The 21152-nt window shown below is 44.6% G+C and overlaps 1 protein-coding gene across 1 annotated transcript in view; it reads right to left on the reverse strand.

Annotated features, from left to right (window-relative positions):
* fam222aa (family with sequence similarity 222 member Aa) overlaps positions 1–21152 on the reverse strand; it is a gene marked incomplete at both ends in the record, with an annotated part of 45461 nt that overhangs the window by 16455 nt on the left and 7854 nt on the right. The window contains 2 exon segments of the mRNA XM_083979591.1: positions 1743–1857; positions 1861–1885. Coding sequence (XP_083835717.1) covers positions 1743–1857; positions 1861–1885 — 140 coding nt within the window.

Below are 21152 nucleotides of genomic sequence, written 5' to 3' on the forward strand. Positions count from 1 at the left end.
CACTGTCTGCCTTTCTGCACCCCTTCTGGGCCTGAACGAACAATTGCCTTATTGAGGCCAAGAGCTGCACACTGGTGGAAATCCAACACTTGCCCCCCCCCCCCTCCCCTCCCCCTCCAAGGACAGAAAGGAGGCTATTATGTTCAAACATCCTCATTATGAACCTTAAGTCAGTCGCTGTGGTAGTCTTTCAATCAAAGGGTTTAACAGGTGGAGAGGGAGAGAGAGGGAGAGGGAGAGTCAGACGGAGAGAGGGTCAGTAAGAGGGAGGGCAAAGGGAAGACTGGAGACTGTTCTTTTTATCTATTGATTTGAGTCCTGACTCCCACTGGCTGCTCCTCAATAAAGGACCCTGAGAGGAAGTGGGCTAATCCTGCGAAATTGGAAGGAGAGAATCGATTAAGACAACTGTTGAGGGCTCCCTCCATTTTTCTCTCTTCATCTCCATCTTTACCTTTTCTAATTCTATTTTGCACCGTTTCTCTTTGTCTTCCCATTCACCTCACCTCCCTCTGAATCCTCATTAGTGAGCCCAGTTGAACCCCACTCAGTTGAAGAGCTGCCCCTTTCCAGATGCCTCCGGGGGTCTGTTTATCCCTGTAGTTCCCTTACTGCTTTGCACACACACGCACACAATATGTAACATCCAACCAGAGCAGCAGAAACAACTGCAGATCTAAGGACGGAGGTAGCACCCACTCACCTTGCTGTTTCTGACTCTCCTCTCCTCTGTGGGAGGCGATTGGAGTGTGATGTTGAGCTGAGAAGTAGCTAATTGGCCAGTGAGGAGCTGAGAAAAAACACAGGCACTGTTTCATTTCTTCACCCAGAGCCAATCAGTCTCTTTAAAGCCTTTCTCTGGGCTGGTTATAGGTCTGATACAATGCCCCACTGATGAAGAAGCACAGTGCTATTCCCAGTAAGCCCCTTTAAGCTGAGGTAAAAACTGCTAGGTTAGTGCTCTCCTGCTCTCCATCCGCCAGTCCTTTTAATCGGCTTGAGGTAGCTCATAGGCCTGCCATGTAAACAAAAGCCACTAAAGACCTGAGGAGCATTCAATATGGAGGAAAGACCTTTCTTGCTCTCGTCAGAAAACAGACTCTCACTGTAAAAGGCTTATCCGAAAGCTTCAGCAAAATTAAAGAGAAATTCACCTTCCAGACTCCTGACTGCAGCAGCGCTCTAATCCCAAACTGGTTTGAACTAGTTTCGCCAGCTCTGTAACACTTTTCAACCCTGGCCCATCTCTGTCCCTTTACACCATTTTGTGAGTGGACAGAGGGTGGTGCTCGGGGAGCAAACAGAGCAGCTGTCATGCTTTACAGGCGGCCGGCACAGCCAGGGCCAGACACTGTAAATGTTTACAGACCCTCAGGGTCACCCAGGGCCAGCGAGGCACGTTAAACACTGTCTGCTCAGCCCTGTTGCCACGACTGCACAATCAGCACAGCTAAACAGCCCCCCTCTCAATGAGTAGCCAAACAACATGGCTATCCAAGGTCTAAGTGCAGAGCGAATAAAACTGTTTAGAATTCCTCAGAGTAGCGAGGGAACAGTGACAAACACAACCGTAAAGTCTATTCTCCTCCACTTATTCACAGTCTGGGTTAAATACCCGTTTCCATCACTCACCACAACCAATAGTTTAAAAACAAATGACAAACACAAGCCTCTCTCATTCCTTAGCTTTGAGTGCGCTGAACTCCTGACCTCCATTGCTCCCTGTCACGTTGTTAACTTACATTTCCGTCCAAGGGCTTGCGGTGGCTCCAGGGTCTTGCTGGCACACACCGGGTGCTGGGGTGGAGGGTTTTGCCTCCTCTGCAGACAGGCCAGCATGGCGAGGTGGGCACAGTACTACAGCCGGGGGAGTTCTGCGGCCAACCTGCAGCAGAAAAAGAGCAAGAAACAGAGAAAGAGAGGAGCGTTGAGTGAGCTAAGCGGGATGATTCGAGGTCAAAGCTCCATGGCCGTGTCCGGTAAGCCGGCAGGAGCTGGCTCTGGGCTAGATGGGCTAGGTTTCTCACCCAGGATTTAATTGGGAAAGCATGCCTACAGCTGCCTGCCTCTCAGCTCTGTGTGCTGAATGATAAACACACACCTGCACTGGGGCAGCACGGTTGACACGGGTTCAGAGCACAGTCCAGGCCAGTCACTCTGCAGCTTCAAACAGCACATCCACACAGCCATTCAACCACATCTCCTGTCTATGAAACCGTCCTCAAAACAAACACACAGGCACACACAGAAAGTAGCAACACTCAGGCACATTCCTTCCAGGGCAGTGTGTATGTGGTGATTGATGGCATTATCTATGGACAGCAAAAAAAATGGTAATGCTGAGAAAACAGCAGTCTGTCTGCTACAACTTAACATGCAACAGCTCTGGGGGACTGTCAGGAGGAGCCTGGGGGACCGAGCGGCGTCTGCATGTATGTGTAGCTGAGTGTTCAACTGTACGAATGCATGCGAGTGTGTGTGTGTGTGTGTGAGCAAATGCGATGGATTGGGAGGGGGAGACTGCCAACCGTACATCAGGGCTAGTGACGGCACTAATCAATCTCCCTCTAGGCCATAAATCTCCAGCTCTACACTCCCCCTTTTCCCCACAGCCACCTTCACTCAGGAACAGGGAGGCAGTTGCTGCCAGTTTCCTCTCAAAAAGCCCATCACAGCCCCAGTGGAAACACAGGACACAGTTATAAATATATATATAAGAAAACCCACAGCTCCCTCACTAAGAACCCTCAACAATCGAGTAGCATGGAGGGTATCATTCATCAGCAACATACCAATGTCACATAGCACAATGATGACTGATTACAAAGTCTTCTACTCGGATTATGTGCCAGATGAAAGCAGCTGAAGCAAACCGTTTAGGTCCAGAAAGTGTTTTTATGTGATAAGGATCGAGATTCACTCTACTATGGTTCACTTAGCGGATATTGTTTGGTTTCCAGGAAACATGTGGTGTTACTGTACTATGTATAACACTGCAGTAGCTCACTCTCACCTCAAATGCACGCCTGTCTCTGCATAAAGCATTGTGTTCGAGTCTCTCGTCCAAAATGCATCGATATGAAACATTATCGTATCCATCTGGGCCTCCGCCCATATTAAAACAAAGAACAGAGGCAAATATTTCATCTATGCTGTCAACGCCACCGTCTCCTGCCATGATGCGTGGCAGATTATTGAAAAATGATTTCTCATGCGCCCGTCACAGGCTTGTCCCCTGTTATTTATTTTCTCTGTGAATCACTAAATGAACATTTAGCCACCTGCCATCAGTCCATTACTTAGTTTTATAGATTATCATTTTAATATGAAAGAAAGCAATTACAATGATTACGAGATGAATTAATGGCAGTTCATAAAGTGCCGGCTCCTGTTGTGTTGCTCATTTAAGGAATAAAGAAAAAATATAGATCACCTTTGAAAAACATCAAAATGCTAAAGCACTAATGTAAACATTCAATCACAGCAGCCCTTGGCAGAGACAAAATGCTCCTGCAATATTGAGCGAGGGGCATGATTTAAAAGTATGATGTTGAAAACTACAATAAAAATGATATTTATGTGCAGTTTAATTGCTGAAAATGAATTGGAGTTTTTCAAATAATCAAAACGATACTTATTTTAATCTCATACATTTAATCTACAGCCTTCTTTGAAGACCTCTTACATCATCTGATCTTGAGCAACACATCTTATGAAAATTAAAAACAACACAGTTCAGTTTGGGAAGAGTAGATTGCTTCCCAAGCAATTAAAATCCTACCTCAACTAAATATGTCGACTTATGCCACCACTTAGAATAAATATAATTTAAATTTTCATTAATAATTTTTAGCTGTATGACAGTCACAGATTTCACAAAACCAATTTTTGAAAACAGAGCGGAGAGCAGTCGATGCATGTTGTTTACTGCCACTGTTTAAGCTGCCCTGTTTTCTTCTTCTCACACATGAGGAAAAACACATCCTGTTGCCTATAATTAAGGTTGAATGATTTTTCCGGTGTGAATAGTTAAAGATCAGACGCAGGTGTTACACAAAAATGCACTATTCCTGCAAAGAATTCCATCTTTTACCCATAAAAAAACAACTTTAATAAAATATTTTTCACAAGACATTAAATGTGACCTCAGACCCCCGGGCTTGAATAAAACACTTAAACACTCAAAGTCGAAATATATTTTTAAAACCCTGTCAGAAGAAGCAGAAAAGGAAACACTTTTAACACAATGTTCAAAATGCTCCGCCCTAATAAATGTTAGTAAATTAATTTAATTCTTAGACTTTGAATTTCCTGTTAATTCCACAGTTCACCCTCTCTCTCTCTCTCTCTCTCTCACACACACACACACACACACACACACACACACACACACACACACGCAAGCACACAAACAGACACACATGGTTACACACAAACGCACACATTGCAGATGGAAGAGAGGGGCCACTCTATTTCTCGCCAGGTGCTTGAGCAAAAAAGGTCGCTTGCAGTGCCATTTCCTCTCACACACAGGCAGGCCTGGCCCAAACACACTGGCACTTTGAGCTCATTACTGGCTATTCACATAATCCTTTCTCTGTGTCCTCTCTGTGAGGATACTAATTTCACAACGAGTCCATCCTCACAGCCCATTTGTTAAAAGATAGTGGTTGAGTGAGAGGAAAGGGACAGATGTTGTAGATTGAGACTAAAAGCTAGTCTTAACGGGGATACCTCTGCAGTTTTCCCCTCTATGAAATGAAAGACAATCGCGTAACTACCCTCCATTTTTCTCCATTTGCTGCTCGCCAAATGTATTCTGAGGCATTATACTTTGCAGAGAGAGACCTGCTTTTTTTCAATTCAATTTCAAGAACCAATTTTCTCCTATTATTGCCTTTAAGAGCGAGGCAGAAGGAGCAAGTCTTTGGCTTGTTTGTCATGTCCCCCTTTCCCCTCATCTCCTCCTATTAGGTTATTGTACTACTTAGCAGATGTCTATCAATGGCAGGAAATTATCTCCAAACCAAAACCCTGTGACCCATCATCCAGCTGCCCCGAAACAGCCTGTCATGCCTGGGTCAATCTCTGTGAAGGTGCTGCAGAATGTGAGCGAGCACACACTCGCACAGGCTGCTTTACACGCCGCTTGAAAAACCACCTGCACTTCAGTCACTCATCAAATCCACTCACAGGTCTCCTATTACACCAGTGCAGGGATATCTCAAAAGTCAGGATGTCTATCGGCTCTTTCCCGTTCTGCTAACGCTGCTGCAGGGTTTGCAATGGGGGCGGAAGATCAGTCCCATGAGATGAGGGAATAAGCTGGAATCAAGAGACGGTGGGCTTTGGCAGAAGGCTATTTCTTAGTTAAAAGGTTCTTAAACTCTAGAGGAGATCAGAGGAGATGGCTCCCTGCTCCCAAAGCTGTCTGCCCAGATAAGCATCCTGTGTAACAGGGTGGTCATGGGTGAATAAACGGAGTATATGTGTGTGTTTTGAGCTATATGTGTATCAGGTGAAAGAAAGAGTGAGCAAAATGATACTGAGGCTCGATACTGAACCACTGTACTTTTTGATATACACAGTATCAAAGCATGTTTGTTTATTCTTAGATTGCACAGACCCTGCTTTCAAACTAGATTATGCCAATTTTCTAGTAATGTTGTGAAGTAGAAGAAATCATTTCTATGTCTTTACTACATTTATGTTGGTTGTAAGGTTGTAAATGATCATGTTACAAATCTGACTTATATTTCTAAGTACTTGAAGGCACCAGACTTAATCCGCTGTTACAACCCAGAGTCAATATTCACTATTTTAATTAACTTACATTTCTTTAATGTGTTTTAGTTGTCTATAACCATAACCGTAATCCATAATGTGTCAGATCTACTTTGTATGATCTTAACCATACAACCACTGCCATGCACAGCTGCATGAATTTTAAAACATTAGTCTGGGGAAAAAAAATCATAAATGTTGTAGTCTGAGGTTTTGTCTGATGTCAATGTTCTTGTCTTGCGACAGGGATGTTAATCACGCTGGTATTTCTCAGAGTAAGGAATGAAAAATAGATCCTTTTGGAATCAATTTTGAAACGTATTGTATAAGCATTAGTGCGGCAGAACATTTCAAACAAATCCCAGCCCTGGGTAATATTATCTCTTGGTAGATTTTACAGAAAATCAACCATCAAGCTTTTGTAGAGGTTTTAACTGTTAAAGTGTCTCTGGTGAAACTCCACCTCTTAGTGCAGGACCAGCCGTGGTCCGAGAGTCTGGCAGACAGCCTCCACAGTGAGCAGGGGTGGAGCTTCAGCCTAATTGAATGGTGACCCTGCCGTCTCACTGTGGGACGCCCCATGCCGTGCTTTTAACAAGCTGCTGTGTCTCCCCTCTTAATAAGCCCAAACAAGTTAATCCAATCGACACACTCAAACCCTTTCTTTTTCTTTAACAAGGCACTGCCTCTACCCTCTTAATCCCCAGCTCCCCCTTCTCCGTCACCATACCATCACATGAATGGAGGGAGAGTGAAAGGCTCCATTAGGAAGGACTGGCAGTAAACCCCCTCGGCTCAGCACTTTCTACACATCCTCACTAAATAATTTGCTCTCATACTGTATATTCAAAACACACACACACACACACACACACACTAATGCTCACATGCGCCTGATATAAAACTGGTCTATTTGGACATGGCACACAATGAGAGGGTTATGTTCGCCGACCCTGATCCACATGTACACACACATACATACAAACACACCCACAACAAAACAACACACAAACAAAAATTCTGAGGGGACGTTTGCCGACAGGCACGCACTCTGGGACATAAAAAAGGCATTGTTAACAAACCCTCCCAGCTCCACAAACAAGAGCCACTGATTCCCTAACAATACAAGCCCCTGGATGCACTCACCCACCCGCTCTGCACAACCTCACACCAGCACAATAAATAACCTGAACAACAAAAGGCCATTGTGTGTAAAAGCCTACAGTTTAGGCATTATTGCCATGATATACAGTGTTGGAATAACATATTGGCAGCTGAGTCTTATATATACGATGCAGCATGACGCTGTTATTGAGGCTTATACAGCCTCGTATGCCATGCAGTCGTATTTATAAGAGGTTTCTGTGCAGATGAAGGGCATCTTGGCAAAAACACTCAGCTGTTAGCTTTCCATATTCCAGTCAGCTTCAATAGCTTCACCCATGGGATGAAGGGTGAGGAATGTCTGGCAGTCCAATAGCAGCGAGTCGTCTGTCATCTCTAATCAAAACACGCCTGCCTAGACTAATGTCAACCCTGTAATAGCGATGAGGACTAATTGACTTCACAGCCAACTGCTGCATCTTTGTGCAGGGCTAGGTTTTATTAATGGTAAATAACGGGGCTCACAAAGCAGTGAACCATTATGGCTGAATGGCAACCACACTTATAATGTAAAAAATGCAAAGCGTTGAGGTGCAGCAAATATGAAATTTAGATTTCAACTCATACAGAGGCAGTTCTGAGTTTGGACCTGCAAACCAAACTCAGGTTGGGTGGATGTTTTACAAATACCGGGATCAGGGATGTTGAAGGTCCAATGAATATTTGAGAATATTATACTGAATTAAAGCGTGTATTTTCAGCCACTACATCAGCTGCATTTTGAGGGTGAAATCTAGAGGGGTTGGAGTTGGCCTGTCAGGTAGTATTTACTTAATAAAGGAAAATGATTGAGTGTAGAACCTCCACTAATCAGAGTTTTATTCAATACTAACATACAGGTGGTAAGGTTGATTGGACCCTTAGGTGGCGGATCTGTCAATTCATCTGTGCTGTCTCACTTCCCCTGGGTCTGCTCTTCGACACAGCACCATAACACACTCAGCTTTGCTTGCATCATTTTGGAAAGAAAAACGAAATGCCTTCAACTATTTGAGAACAGGCTAGCATCCTTCTTCCTCTTCTACTACTATGGCAACCAAAACTAGTGAAGAACACAATGCATCACCCACTGCAAACCTCGGAAACAACACAGTCACCAGTTCTCTGAAGAATTACATGTGCAGCTCTTACCGGAGTTTACCAAAGCATCAGTTATACAACTCTCCAAATGCTGCTGTTTTTACACCCACACTATAGGAGAGCAGTGTGCAGCAGTGTGTATCAGCTTGACCTTGATACCTGTTGATAATGTGATCATGCAAGTTCGTCATGTACAGTAAGCCACACAAAAGGAATATTTGATTTATGTTTGTTGTAACAGTAATATTATGTTTGTGTCACATGTAGTGGAGATTATGAGTTCTGAAACCGAAACATCTTTAACAACAGTGTACAATAACAAATTTGTGTTGCAACCGAGAATATAAATGACGAGCACATGGGAAAACTTTTTTTTCTTTTGAAGTGGCAAACGCTTTCATTGCTTTATCAACAAGAACAAAGGAAGGAGACAGCAAAAAGCAATAGGATGTAAAAAAGTAGTGTTGGGGTTAACACCACCCCTAACCTAACGAACTAAACAGTCATGACAGAAAAGCCGAACACGTCTGTGCTCCTTCTTTAAAATCTGTTCATCTCCAGTACCAAGCTGCTCAAGATGACTGCGTCTCTGTGCTCCTGCTGCCATGTACCAGGGTGAGAACATTTTAATACTCCCTAGTTATTATGCAAGAAGATCACAATGCGACTGGTTCCACACACAGTAGATTTGTACTCACGTGTCATTAGTCTACATAGTTCACGACTTATGTGTGATCATTCTGCCAAGACAATGACTGACACCAATCACATGCACTGGGTTTAAACTTAGATCTTAACGTCTGTTAAGACCAGTCTGATGTCCAGTAAGCTGGGACTCTGTAACAATGTTCACCATCTCTAAAGATCCCATACAGAACATAAGCACTGCGATACACGGGTGCAAATGCTGCACCAATGAACAAGCTCTGTTCTTTCCATCTTCTCAGGTATCCTGTTCTCAGCAAGTGACAAATCTCCACAAACCACAGAGGGAACTATTGCTGCAGCTTTATTGTTTTGTCTAGTTTTGCACAACAGCGGCATCAGTTGCAATCTAATACCACTTTCGCCCTGAAACCCTGTGAATGCTTTGACATGTGGAACAGATGTGAGGGGTAGCTGTGGAGTTCATCCCAGATGTTGATCACAGACACAGAGCGGCATTAAAAATAAATTTCACTCAAAAACAAAAAAAACAGAGAGATTCTTTTAAAGATTTTAGTAGCAGATGCCGCCTCACCAGGCAGGACTTCTAAACATAAATCACAAACCCTCCTCACTAACTTCAGCCAAATGTGAAAAATGAGCTGTGCTTTCTTGGTTTTCATGCTAGGATTTATATTTTCTCAGTAAACCTTATTACACACCATTTGTAAAGCATTGTTGATATTGCAAAATTTCTTATCCGAATGTGACACAATCCTTTATTGTCCCAGACAGGTCCATTCACGGCTTAACACAACAACAATAAAACAAGGGCTCTTTTTTTTCCTCTACCCATCCTATGGTGGCTCACTTGAATATTCAAACAGTGTTCATTGTCTTTTTTGTGTTTTGTTCATTGTTTGTTGTGCTGTCATTCCTCAGCTTTGGCTCCTGAACTTCAAAGAAAGGCTTATGTCAATTTATGATGAAATGGAGTGAGCAGGCGAGAGAAAAGAGGGAGAGAGAGTGGGAGAAAACCTTCACGCTAAATGGCCCTGCCTCGAAATGTATGCTTATTAATGGGTGTTCAATAAATCAATGGAATTTAATTAAATTCAAACAATGTGATTTCTTCTCTCACTTGCCGAAGCCTACGCTCCAAACATCGCTCTCTGCAGGGCCTAAGGTGACCCCAATCCCCATGGTCCGAAGGACAACCCAGCCGTCTTTCACTGGAGGGTGTCACAGATCCAATAGTCAGTCATGCATAACATTAGTGTGTTGTGAAGCCCACAAGGCAATCAAATAGTACACCATCGAAATGTTGACACTGATCTCATTTGATATATTTGAAGTGTGGCTCTGCTGGATATTAAGGACTATAAAAGAGAAGATGACACAAGTGCTCACAGCTAAGCTAGCTAGGTAAGGAAGCAGGCATGTTTCTCGACATATTTTCTCCTCGCTGCAGTTTCCGTCACTGAGACTCAGCAGCCTTTCCCTTCACTCCATAATGTGTGCCATCCAGCTGTTGTCATCCTGCTACCTCTTGAAGCTGGCCCTGACCATGCCTGCACAGGGAATCCAATTGGACAGAGTGGGAGGTGAGGCTGCAGTTGGTAATCACCTGCTGGCTAAAGGCACAGATGGCACAAACACCAGCAAGATGTTCGTCACTGCAGCAATCCAAGAAGTCTGTCTTGACAGGCCAACTACACAAACACGGAAACCTGAGAAACTCACGGCGAGCTCGGCGAGTTATGCAGATTTGATGCAGAAACCTGGCAAATGCAGCGGTGACCCTGGCTACCTGATGCACGAGGGTTAAAGCATTGATCTCTTGTGTTCACAGGCAAGGTCTTGGTGTCACTCGATGATTGGGGAAAGTGAAAAAGCGGGCAGGTTGTAATGATTTAAAATGGCCGACACTTTCCATGACAAAAGCGACCTGATAAGGGCTCCCGTTATCAGCCAGTTTGTCCATCCGCAGAGAGAATTGAGAGGCGAGGTCATCTCAGAGATAACGCCATATAGGTGCAGACTGATTATCTCCTCCCTCTCAAGGATTTTTGATACTTTTCGTTGCTCCTGTGATTTATTTGGTAGAACACAGTCTTGTTTTCTGTTTCAGGTTTCAGAGCTGCATGTCAAGGCTAAACACGGCTGGGGTACACCTGCTTGGATTTATTCTTCAGTTGCCGTGACTGACACACCAGAGACAGTCGATTTAAGTTTCCACCGAGATTAACAGGAGATATGCTGATATATTTAACAGTAACAGTTTGAGTGAACGTGCAACTGTCAGTGAAATCAGGTGCAAAGCCTGTTAGCTTTTCTCTCTGAGCTCCAGATGAAGGAAGTTGGACGAAGTCATTTAGTTTATTGATGTTGCTATAGCAGAGAGGGTTTTTTTTTTTTCATGGTAGTCAAGGCTCCCGACACTTCAAACATATCAGAGTAAAAATGCCCCGGAGACATCCCTCTTGCTGAAGACTCCCCAGCAGATGAGCTCCTTCTGCTCTGCATGTTACTGCTCGGTGCCTTGGTTTGTCCTTCACAAGAGACAGGTAACACTGCCAAGACCCAGTAATTAGTGCAGATGGAGACTGTAATACTCTCTTCCCCTCCCTGCAGAAATGCCAAGGGAGGCAATCTATAAATTCCTGCATATTAATGCAATTTAAAACCACTCCAGACACCTTGCTGGAGGCAGGTGATAAAAAGGTGAAAGGCACACAGCTGCTGATATGTCAGTGACATCAGTCCTGTCTCAGCAACTTTCTGACCCGACACCCACAACACGCACACGCACACACACACACACACCAAAATAACTTGATAATCTATCTCCTTTCGCAGAAAACGCTCTCCAAATCCTGACCTTAGGCCTTACAACTGGATCTCCATCAATAATTGAATGGTAATCTAAAAACCCATTTTAGTTGGGTCATCTTTCTGCGCCATTGTCCCTGCTTCTCTTCTTCCTCCGCCTATTTTTTTTTCTCTTTCTGTAAGATCTAGTTAGAGATTCCATTAGCATGAGAAAGCAGGCTGGTAATTGTCTTCACCCTACTGAGTGATCCCTGGATAGAGGATTAGGCAGAGAGAAAGCCCTATTTCAACTCGGAGCACAGATGCTGCCCACAGCCACCCACTCCAGATTAGATTAGACTGCAGGGGGATGAAACCGACTGGTAACTTCCAGCCACATTAAACATAAAGTGTGGACATGGGGTTAAAATCATAAACTTTTGTCCACCTTTTGCTGCCAACTGTGACCCCCTTGATTTTTTTTTATTTTTTCCTTCTTTTTTCCCCTCTCTTATTGGAAATTTTCTTTTTAAAGGCACTAATATGCTTTTCTGTTGAAATAAGGGGCTGGGGGAAGGCAGCTTACAAATTTTCCTCCCTCTCTCTGATATACGCAGAGTATTTAAAGCTGAATCTCCCTAAATCATACCCCTGGGCCACCCTGTCCGTCACTAATCTGCCCGCCGCCGCCCACTCATAAGGGTGAATGTGTCACATTTCTGGCACTCCTCCATGGGATAAGCACTTCAAACACCAGAGCTTCTCCTCTTGACCTTTCCACGGAGATGATCGATTAAGCTCATTGGATTTATTCCATAAACAGGCAACCATTACATCAAAAAGGCAAAGAATATACCTCTGAGGCAGAACTTAAAATCCCTATAAGCTTCACGAAGGCTTCAATTTTTTATTTATCTTTTTTTTTTCAATCCACTTCTCGCAGCACATTAATAACCACAGACGCTTTTCAAAAGCTGTTTTTGTATCTGAATCACTGCAGTGCTCTACCTGTAATTATTGAAGCAAATCACAATGACAACAGAGTGAAATTCAACTGTTATCTGGACTCTATAAAACCTGTGATGCAGAAAAACTGTTTAGCTCGCTCCCCTGCCTGAGTGGGATAAAGCAGAGTACAAAATGACTGAAAAACTTTTTTAAGTTACACAGTGCAAATGTGGTTGTTGTATTTAAAAAAAACACACACATAATATGCTGAGAACGTAAGACAGAGACTTCTTGACTTGTGCTTTCCACCTGTTCAGGAAGCTGTGTGGGGTAAACCAAGGAGTGGCGAGGCCAGTGAAAGGTCTGCCTCTCGCTTGCTGCGTGAGCCATTAAGTTACAACACTGCAGGCTTCCTGTTTTCATGCTTGAACACCTTCTACATGCTTTCAGCAAGGACAAGACTAAACAATCTCAAGAGAAACACCAGGGAGTAGAAACCCAAGAAGACAAAGAGGATTTCAACAAAAGAATTCTTTAGACCACAACAAATCACATGTCACTTTGAATCCATTTGTGGAAGTTAGAACAGGAAATCTTAAACCAGTTTCATTTCACCAAAAAGGAGAGGTCTCTCTCTGAGGAGCCCAGCTAGACTCCTCCTCTTTGTGATCACAGTGGCCAGAGAGCTCTGCTCCAGCTCTGAGGGACTTCTGCTCTATGGTAATCATATCCTATTTGAATAATGAGGCAATACTACCACTCCTGCTGCCCATTCCCCCTGCATCCTTGACTGGAGTCTTTGATAGACACTAATTCTAGCTCCATCTATAAAGCTCCTCTCATGCATTTTTAATAGAATCTATTACTTTAGGATTAAATTATAAAAGACTGTCCTCCTTAAATTTTTAATAGTTTGCATAATTGGTATCAGGGCCTGAATGCGAACCATAAAAACCCAGTTTGTACAGGACTGAGCTGCGGAACGACTCAGACACAACTACACAAGACTGCTGCACAGAAATGACACACGTGCAATAAGAACACTATCGCGGACAGGCACACACAGGCACATGCAATCGAGGCCATTATAGCTTTGGGTCCATTGCTGTGGAGAATAATGTAGTGTGTGAGCTCAGCGCTGTGAATGAAGGGGACAATAAGGTCAGGGACCATGAGAGCTGCTTTGGGCTGCTGAGCTCATGAAGGAGCCCGAGGCAGGAGGAGTCACCTGATGGAAACAGGAGACATAAACCAGGTGTCCACAGACACCTGCTGCCACCGATGTCAACTGTGACCACAACACTCACCGGGCCAAACAGCAAAAACTACTTTGTAGGTTTACAGCCTCCCTTTGTCCCCACAGTCACTGATAACTGTGTTCAGTCAGCTTAAATGGAAATGTATTTCCCCTCTGTGTTCCCAGTTCCAGGCAGATCAGCCATGAGTTAAATGTCATCTGCACTCTCTCACTCTCACTCTTTGCATCTCCAGCTCGGCTCTCTCCAATAACAGGCGGAGCATGCAGGAGAGCAAATGTGTCTGAGGCATCTCCTATAAACTATAGCCCCCTTAGAAATCTATGCACGTCACCATCCCCCAAATTAGCACCGCAGGGACACCCCCCTCGCTGCCCCCGCCTGCTGGCGGCAGCTCTTTGGCATATCTGTACCGGGGAAAATATTTCACACTGTATGAATTATTAAGTGCGGGGCCAGTGCTAAGCAGTGTGGAGATAGACCAGTTATTCACAGCTCTATTGGGACGGATGCGTCGGGAACCCGGGCCGCTCGTCTATCAGATCGTTTGTCATGAGCGATAGACAATTTACAATGAGAGAATTTTTCAATTTATTCATTCTGCTGTCACTGCAGTTTTCTACCTCCACTCATTCCACTCAACAAAACCCCCTCCTCCTCAACTCCGTCTTGTCTGGTGAGGGGCCTCCACAACTGCACCAACCGCCTGCATCTCCTCTCTGATTCTGTCGCTCTCTCCGTCTTTTATTTTTTTGCCAGAGGAGAGAGGTGGAGGTGAAACACGTGCAGAACACATGAGGAGAGCGATCCTGCTACTTTAATCATCTTAACTGAGGTAAAGGTGTGTTGGGGACATCCTCTGACAGCTGAGGGGTTTGGGCCCCGCTGGTGAAGCTGTGACTGACTGTGGCTCTGTGATAAAAGAGAGGAACAGGAAACAGGGGGGATGAGGGTGCTTGGTTGTGCCTCTTCAGGACTAAGCTCCTGGCAAGTGAAAGACCCCTCCATTAGAGACAAACAAAGGAAAGAGAACTGAATTAAACTGCAGCTGACTTATTTATACTGTCAAAAGCAAGATAAAGCATGGGAGAGAGAAAAGGAGCTTATAACAGCATCGTCATGATAAATATTGTATGTGCAACTATTTGGACCCATATTGCAATAATATAAAGTATTTCCCAAAACAAAATTGTGCAGGTTTTTCTTTTGGTTGATGGGAATTTTATTCAAGGGAAAGAAAAGGGATCCCAGAGGGCAGGATCCTGCTTATTTTCACCTAAGAGGAAATGCAAAATCACAACACCCGTGCAGATAGACAGAGGACCTCAGCACAAATGTCTGGCAGACGGCAATTTCAACATTAATTACTGAAGGTGAAGCAGCTGTCAAAACAGCCACAGATTTCTTTTTGTTCACAAACACCCTCTGTTTAAGAGGACGAAGCACAGAACAGACCAGGCTCCAAAGCCTAAAGCAGCGCTCCACCACCATTTCAAGAGACGGGAGCTCAAATTCATGAGAGACAAAACGAGGATAATGTTTTCAAAGGGGTTTTTATTTTTCTTTCCGAGCTGAATGTACAAGAGAGATAGAAAATGACATCAGCAGCTTTGTCGGTGTAAATGCTCAGTGAGAGCAGTTTGACCTGTAAAGCAGGCCAGAGTGTTTCTCTATCTGTGATGTGCTCTGAAAGCCTGATGCAGAAGGCTTGCACTGAATAGGCCTTGATGTGAAAGGGAGAGATGTTAGATAAATGTCCTCACAACCAAGGCCTCTGCCCTCTTTCCTGATGATGCATTCTTATACTCATACCCACTCCCCCTTTACGCACACACACACACACACATACACAGAAACACAGACACACAGAGCCAACAATCCCACTGAGGGCAGCATTTGTTAGGGGACAAGGTGACCCTGTTGCCTAGGGGCCTGTGAACAGGCACAATGAAGGCCTCTCATCCTGCACACACCCAGCCGGCTGTGCTGGGCTGATGACGGGCGGAGGGGAGAGAGGAGAAGGGTGGGTTGTGAGGGGCATCACAACACCACGCTACTGCAGTTTTAAAACCCTATTCAGGAAGCCCCCTGAGATAGCTCCTTTCACACCCTGCACAGGCGGAGCAAAATCCCCGCTTGTAACCCAGAGTCACGCAGTCAACAGATGGAGCCGCTATTGACTGAAGGATTGCGCCGGCAGAGGCGGCTCCCCATCCATCCCCGCTGGAAACAATGGGGCAGCAGGTCAAGAGTGCTGTCTGTGCGAGGAGGAGGGGGTCAGGGAGGAGGGGCGTGCTTCGACACAGTCAAGCTATGCGAGCGCTTTGAAACTCGAGGAACTGAGAGAATTTCTTTTTTTTTTTCTTTTTTTTGGATGATGGGTGGTGGGGAGGAGGCTTTCGGCTGCATGCGAGGCGCTCAGGCTGGTTGTCGGAGATCAGGTTCGGGTGGGAAGGAGCTTGTGTGTGAATCTGGCTGAGAGGTTGATATGTGTTTAAACTGCAAAGAAGAACTAATAGACGACACTGCCCATACACATGCATGTTCAGAGGAAACACACACACACAGTTTAACCACACATTTCAAGGACCAACTGCTACAGACAAAAAGACTGCACGTAGAGAGAGCTTGTTGTTAAAAAGCACTGCAGTGTGGGGCTTTATACAGGAGAGAAAACTTTTACTACTGTGTGTGCCCTGAGGACATTTTTCTTTATAAAAACATTGAAGTGGATACGCTTAAAACTGGTGTCAAATATTACAAAAGTAGGCCGTTATTCTCTCTAGTTATTAGAGCACGTAATTAAAAAACAAATGTTTTGCCTGAACATTTGTTCACGTCAATGTTTGCTTGATATTATTGTTCAAACTCTCAATATTCACCCGGCAGCATCGTGCGAGATTACAGAGAAGTGCCAGACTAAAGCCTATATAAATAGTGGTGTTATATTGTTGTTGAAGTTGTTATTAATGGACTGACTCCCTGTGTCTTTCAAAGTGGAGGAGCGACTGTGAGCCACAGAGGATGATCAGCTACATATAGCTGCATGCACACAAGCTCATGCATGTCTGCGTGCATGGGTGTGTGCTCCGATGATCACAAAGCAGTCATAGCTGCCTTTAGAGGAAAGTATATCCATTTCCATTGACCAGCAGTCTTGCTATCATGTGGCTCTGACCTGGGAGTCAATTAGTCATCTATGTTTCCCTGCCTCGCTGAGTTTCCATGGCCAGACAGGACACAAAGGCTTGAGGAAAGTACGCAATGATCCCATAACTTCTAACTTTTCTTAACTTCATATGGCATATCCTTCCTACTGAGAAGCCAAATAATGCCGCCACATGTTCACCAACCTTGAGAGGTTTGGTTTATGGGGCTATTCTGCACATGAAGGCACTCATTACAAAGCAGAAGGTGTCAAGAGCATTGCAGCCATTCTCCATTAACAACCACTTGACAAGAAGGTAGACAGAGACTCAAAAAAGACTTCCTGCCACTTGGGAAATGTTCAAAATCACACCTAATTAAACGCAAAAGCGTAGTCCATCAAATCAGAGTGCAGAAAGCCTTTTCAAGACCAGGGTTTTCTGGGTTGTAAAAAAAAAACCCATTTGTGCAAGGATACTGTGAATTCATTCATGTTTGTGCCTCATTCAAACAAATTGTCAGCTAAGTACAGAGGGACAAAGGGTTGAGCTGTTATTCTTTCCTTTCCTAGGTCACATCACAAGACATCAATGGTTTGCCATTTCAGAATATGCCGCTGTTACGTTGTTTGAGCCCAGAAATTGAAAAAAATAAAGCCAATTCCAACCATGCTGAAAGAGATCAATAAGTGCACAGAAAAAGAAAATGGCCATAAACACAGAGGCTTTTATTCAGAGTGCCGCGATGCAGATGAAAGCACAGAACGCACCTGGAGAGCAAAGCTGAGAGTGACGGAAGACAAGAAAGCCCCCAGAGTTATCAGGTGGGGCCAGAAAGCGCTGGTTATATTCAGACCTCAGCTCCGTCTACTGCCACAGCAGCTAGAGCACAGGAGATTTCTAATATTGTTGGTTTTTACGGAGGCTTGCCCTTCTCACCATAATGAGACAGATTCGGACCTGGCTGCCTCCTTTTCCTTTTCAGTGTGGTCTCACAAGGTCCTCTCGGTTTTCTGCAAACAATACTGCTGGGCTGCGGCCCTTATTTAAAAGATTAATAGGATGCTGTCTTGGCAGAGAAGCAATCAGTGAGGTTTCTGTGACAGCAGAAAAAGTGTGAAAACAAGGCAAAGAGGAGAGACCATTGTCACGGTTACCAACTGGCTGCCGCAGCTCAATTGAGATAGCTGTGGCTTTCAAGCCCAACTGTCAATCACAGCAGCAAGCATCAATGGGGCAAATTTGAATGATAAAACGATAAGTCATGAGCAGGCGATTTCCCTGTCATCAGGACAGGGGCTGTTTGAGTGTAACTCACTATGGGTGGAGAGATTTCACTGCAGCCATATGGAATTTGGTTTTGCCTCGAGTTGCTGGCTTCACCCCTCAATCATGACAGAATGTGTAATCACCAAATGTCTTCCTCTCAAACCCTGTTACAATTGGCAGCACAGTGCTGTCACTAGAGATGGGAGAACAAAATGGAAAGCTGACTAAAAGACAAGCTTTAAGTGACACTTAATTTGAGACACCCAGGCATTCTCTCAGCTCCAGTAAACAGGATCCATCAAACTTCGCCCAGAGCCTGTATGAGTCTGCAGCTGTCTGTGGGGAGACGCACAGTATGCCTGAGAGGCCCCTCAGTTATCAAGAGGACTGATGAAGGAATCAAGTCCTTTAATGGTTCCTGAAAACATTCAAGGAGAGGCACAGGAATGATTATAACACTTTCAAAGTGCAAATTTTCATCTCATCCATGTCTACAGCAACGTTGAACAAAGCGTTTCTTCCTTTAAAGACAAACCCAGTAAAAAAAAATAAAAGCATGACAGAAGCTAATGACAGCCTGAGAGAAGATGACAGAGGGGGTAAAAAAAAAACACAAGTGAGCCACTGAAAAAGTACGAGAAAAACTCTGAACAGCTGCTTTCTCCCCTCGTTCCTTTGCTCATCCCAGGAGAGAGTCCCATGCGAGCTCCCTGATCCTAGTTTGTGGCTGACAGAGGGGACCGCAGCTCCGCTCATCTCCCCACTCACATGGCTCTCTGCACCCACCCACCCCCACCACCACCACCACCACCCCACACACACACACCTCCCGCATCCCACCCACCTTGCTGTCGCTCCGCTGCCAGGAGGAAAAGATGGTGGGGAGGGGGAGTAGGGATGGGGGGGCGCTACATCAAGGAGAGACTCTCCCAGTGGGTTCTCGTCAGTTCCAGGCCATTGCACCTTGCTCGCTGGGATTTTGTTTACACACACACAGACACACACACACAGACACACACACACACATATCCATGCAGAGGCAGATGGCTATTAATGGATACGATAATGTGGTGTGTGCGTGTTTTTTTTCCCTTCTTCTTCTTTTGGGGCTGTACAGTCGCACGTTTTGTTTTGAGAACTGTGATAATACAAATCGCTTCAGTAACAGATCCCTGTAAGTTAGTGACAAAAAAATAACAGTCTGATGCCTGGCAGAGCTTATTTAAGCGGCACAAGAGCAGATAACGTTCAATCAAAACCCAGCGATACGGTTGATGTGGTCAGTGATAATGTGCAGCCAAAAGGCCTGACACACTTCCACGGTCTTTGGGGACGAGCAGAGAATGGCAGGCTGCCCTTGTGCATTCAGTCTCTACAGATGTTGCCTTGGAGAGCGGCTGACTGGCTGGCTGCGGTGACAGCTGGACAGCTGTTCCTATAGACGCAGCCACAGAAGCATGCCATGGAGATGGGGGTGGGAGATAGTGCTGTATATTTAGTTTATCTGTATGAAGTTCCCAGGATGTGCAAAGCTGTCACTTTTAGCAATGGTGCATGAGCCTGGATAAGGAAAGATGGCACTGAGCAGGATATGGAGAGACAGCACAGATGGGTAAATATCAGACACGGCTGACATTATTTAAAGAAACTCCAATAACTAAACTGATTTTTTTTTTGTAAATTGTAATTTGTCTATCTGAAGATGAACAATCTAATGCAACACCAACTGGCTACGCTGGCATAAGTCAAAACATTTTATTTGATCCATGAAGTCTGTTTGAGCAGCTGTGACTTTTTTATCATCAAAACAAGTAAAAGTTTAATACAAACTTCACAGGGAATTTCAACTTAATTTTTTACTTCATCATAAGAGAGTGGAGAGGAGAAAAAAAATCTATTTTCAAACGCAGAGAGTATAATTGGCTGAGCATTAAAACCACTCTGGACTTTGTGCCAACATCAGTGACTGCTGGTGATGAAAGGCAGTTTAAATTGGGGTCATGTTCTGATATCATACCTTTATCCTGCCACTTAAAAACACAGCGCCTAAAATTATGGAGACCTGCAGGAGAGCAGCTCCAATTAAAGACAGCATATAGATTAACGTCCTGACTGCGGGAACTGAAATTTTAAAAGAAAAGGACTGAAATGCTGAAAACACTCAGCAATATTAAATGTTTTCACCTACTGAATAAACACACTACAAATCATGAGTTAAACAGCTTGGATTGATGCCAGTCACTTCTGCCAAAAGTCTCATTTTTGCTAAGCAGGCCGGGCTATTCATTACGCCACAAAAAGGTCAGCAATTTGTTCAACTCAATAAAAATGTTAATAAAACTAAGAGCTCACAAAAACAAGCACTCATATCCTCTAGTCGCTCGACATAACATGAATATGAGGATGTGCGTGCTCCTGTGGCGGCATCTATTCGAGTATACAGTGTCGCCACTGCGGCATTACGCAGGTCAAAGGTTGTACAGCAGCAGCTATCTAGAAGGAAATATAGCTTTGGCCTGGTCGTAATCCTGGTCAAACTCCACCAACTGCTCAACACAAAGCTGACATTAACACATGCTGACAAATACACACACACACACACACACACACACACATACATATGCACAGTCCTGTAGCCAGAAGCCAGAAGCCTGGAAGCACCCACACAACAAAATCTCAAATTCCAGCTCGCACCCTCAACCCACTCCGCTAAATAAATGAAAAGACCCATTAGGCAAATTTCAAAGGCCGGCAGTGGGCTTATAATTACATATGAAATCTTTTAGAGGAAAAAAGTGATTACTCTGGATGCAAGTCTGGAAGTGGGTGGGGGCGGGTTATTGCTAAGCAACCAGTCATTATCCTCCAGAGTGGAGCGAGGTGACCGGCCATCCGTCTAACTCCGGTGGCTTGCCTGGCTCCTGTGCAAACCACCCTCCCCTCCTCCCCTTCCTCCGCCACTCTCTCTCCCCTCTTCCTCGCTCTCTCTCTCTCTCTCTCTCTCTGCCATCTCCCCGTCCGAATACAAACAGAGATAAAGAACGCTGCA

The sequence above is a fragment of the Trachurus trachurus genome (assembly GCF_905171665.1).
Source record: "Trachurus trachurus genome assembly, chromosome: 9".
In the NCBI taxonomy this organism is placed as follows: domain Eukaryota; kingdom Metazoa; phylum Chordata; class Actinopteri; order Carangiformes; family Carangidae; genus Trachurus; species Trachurus trachurus.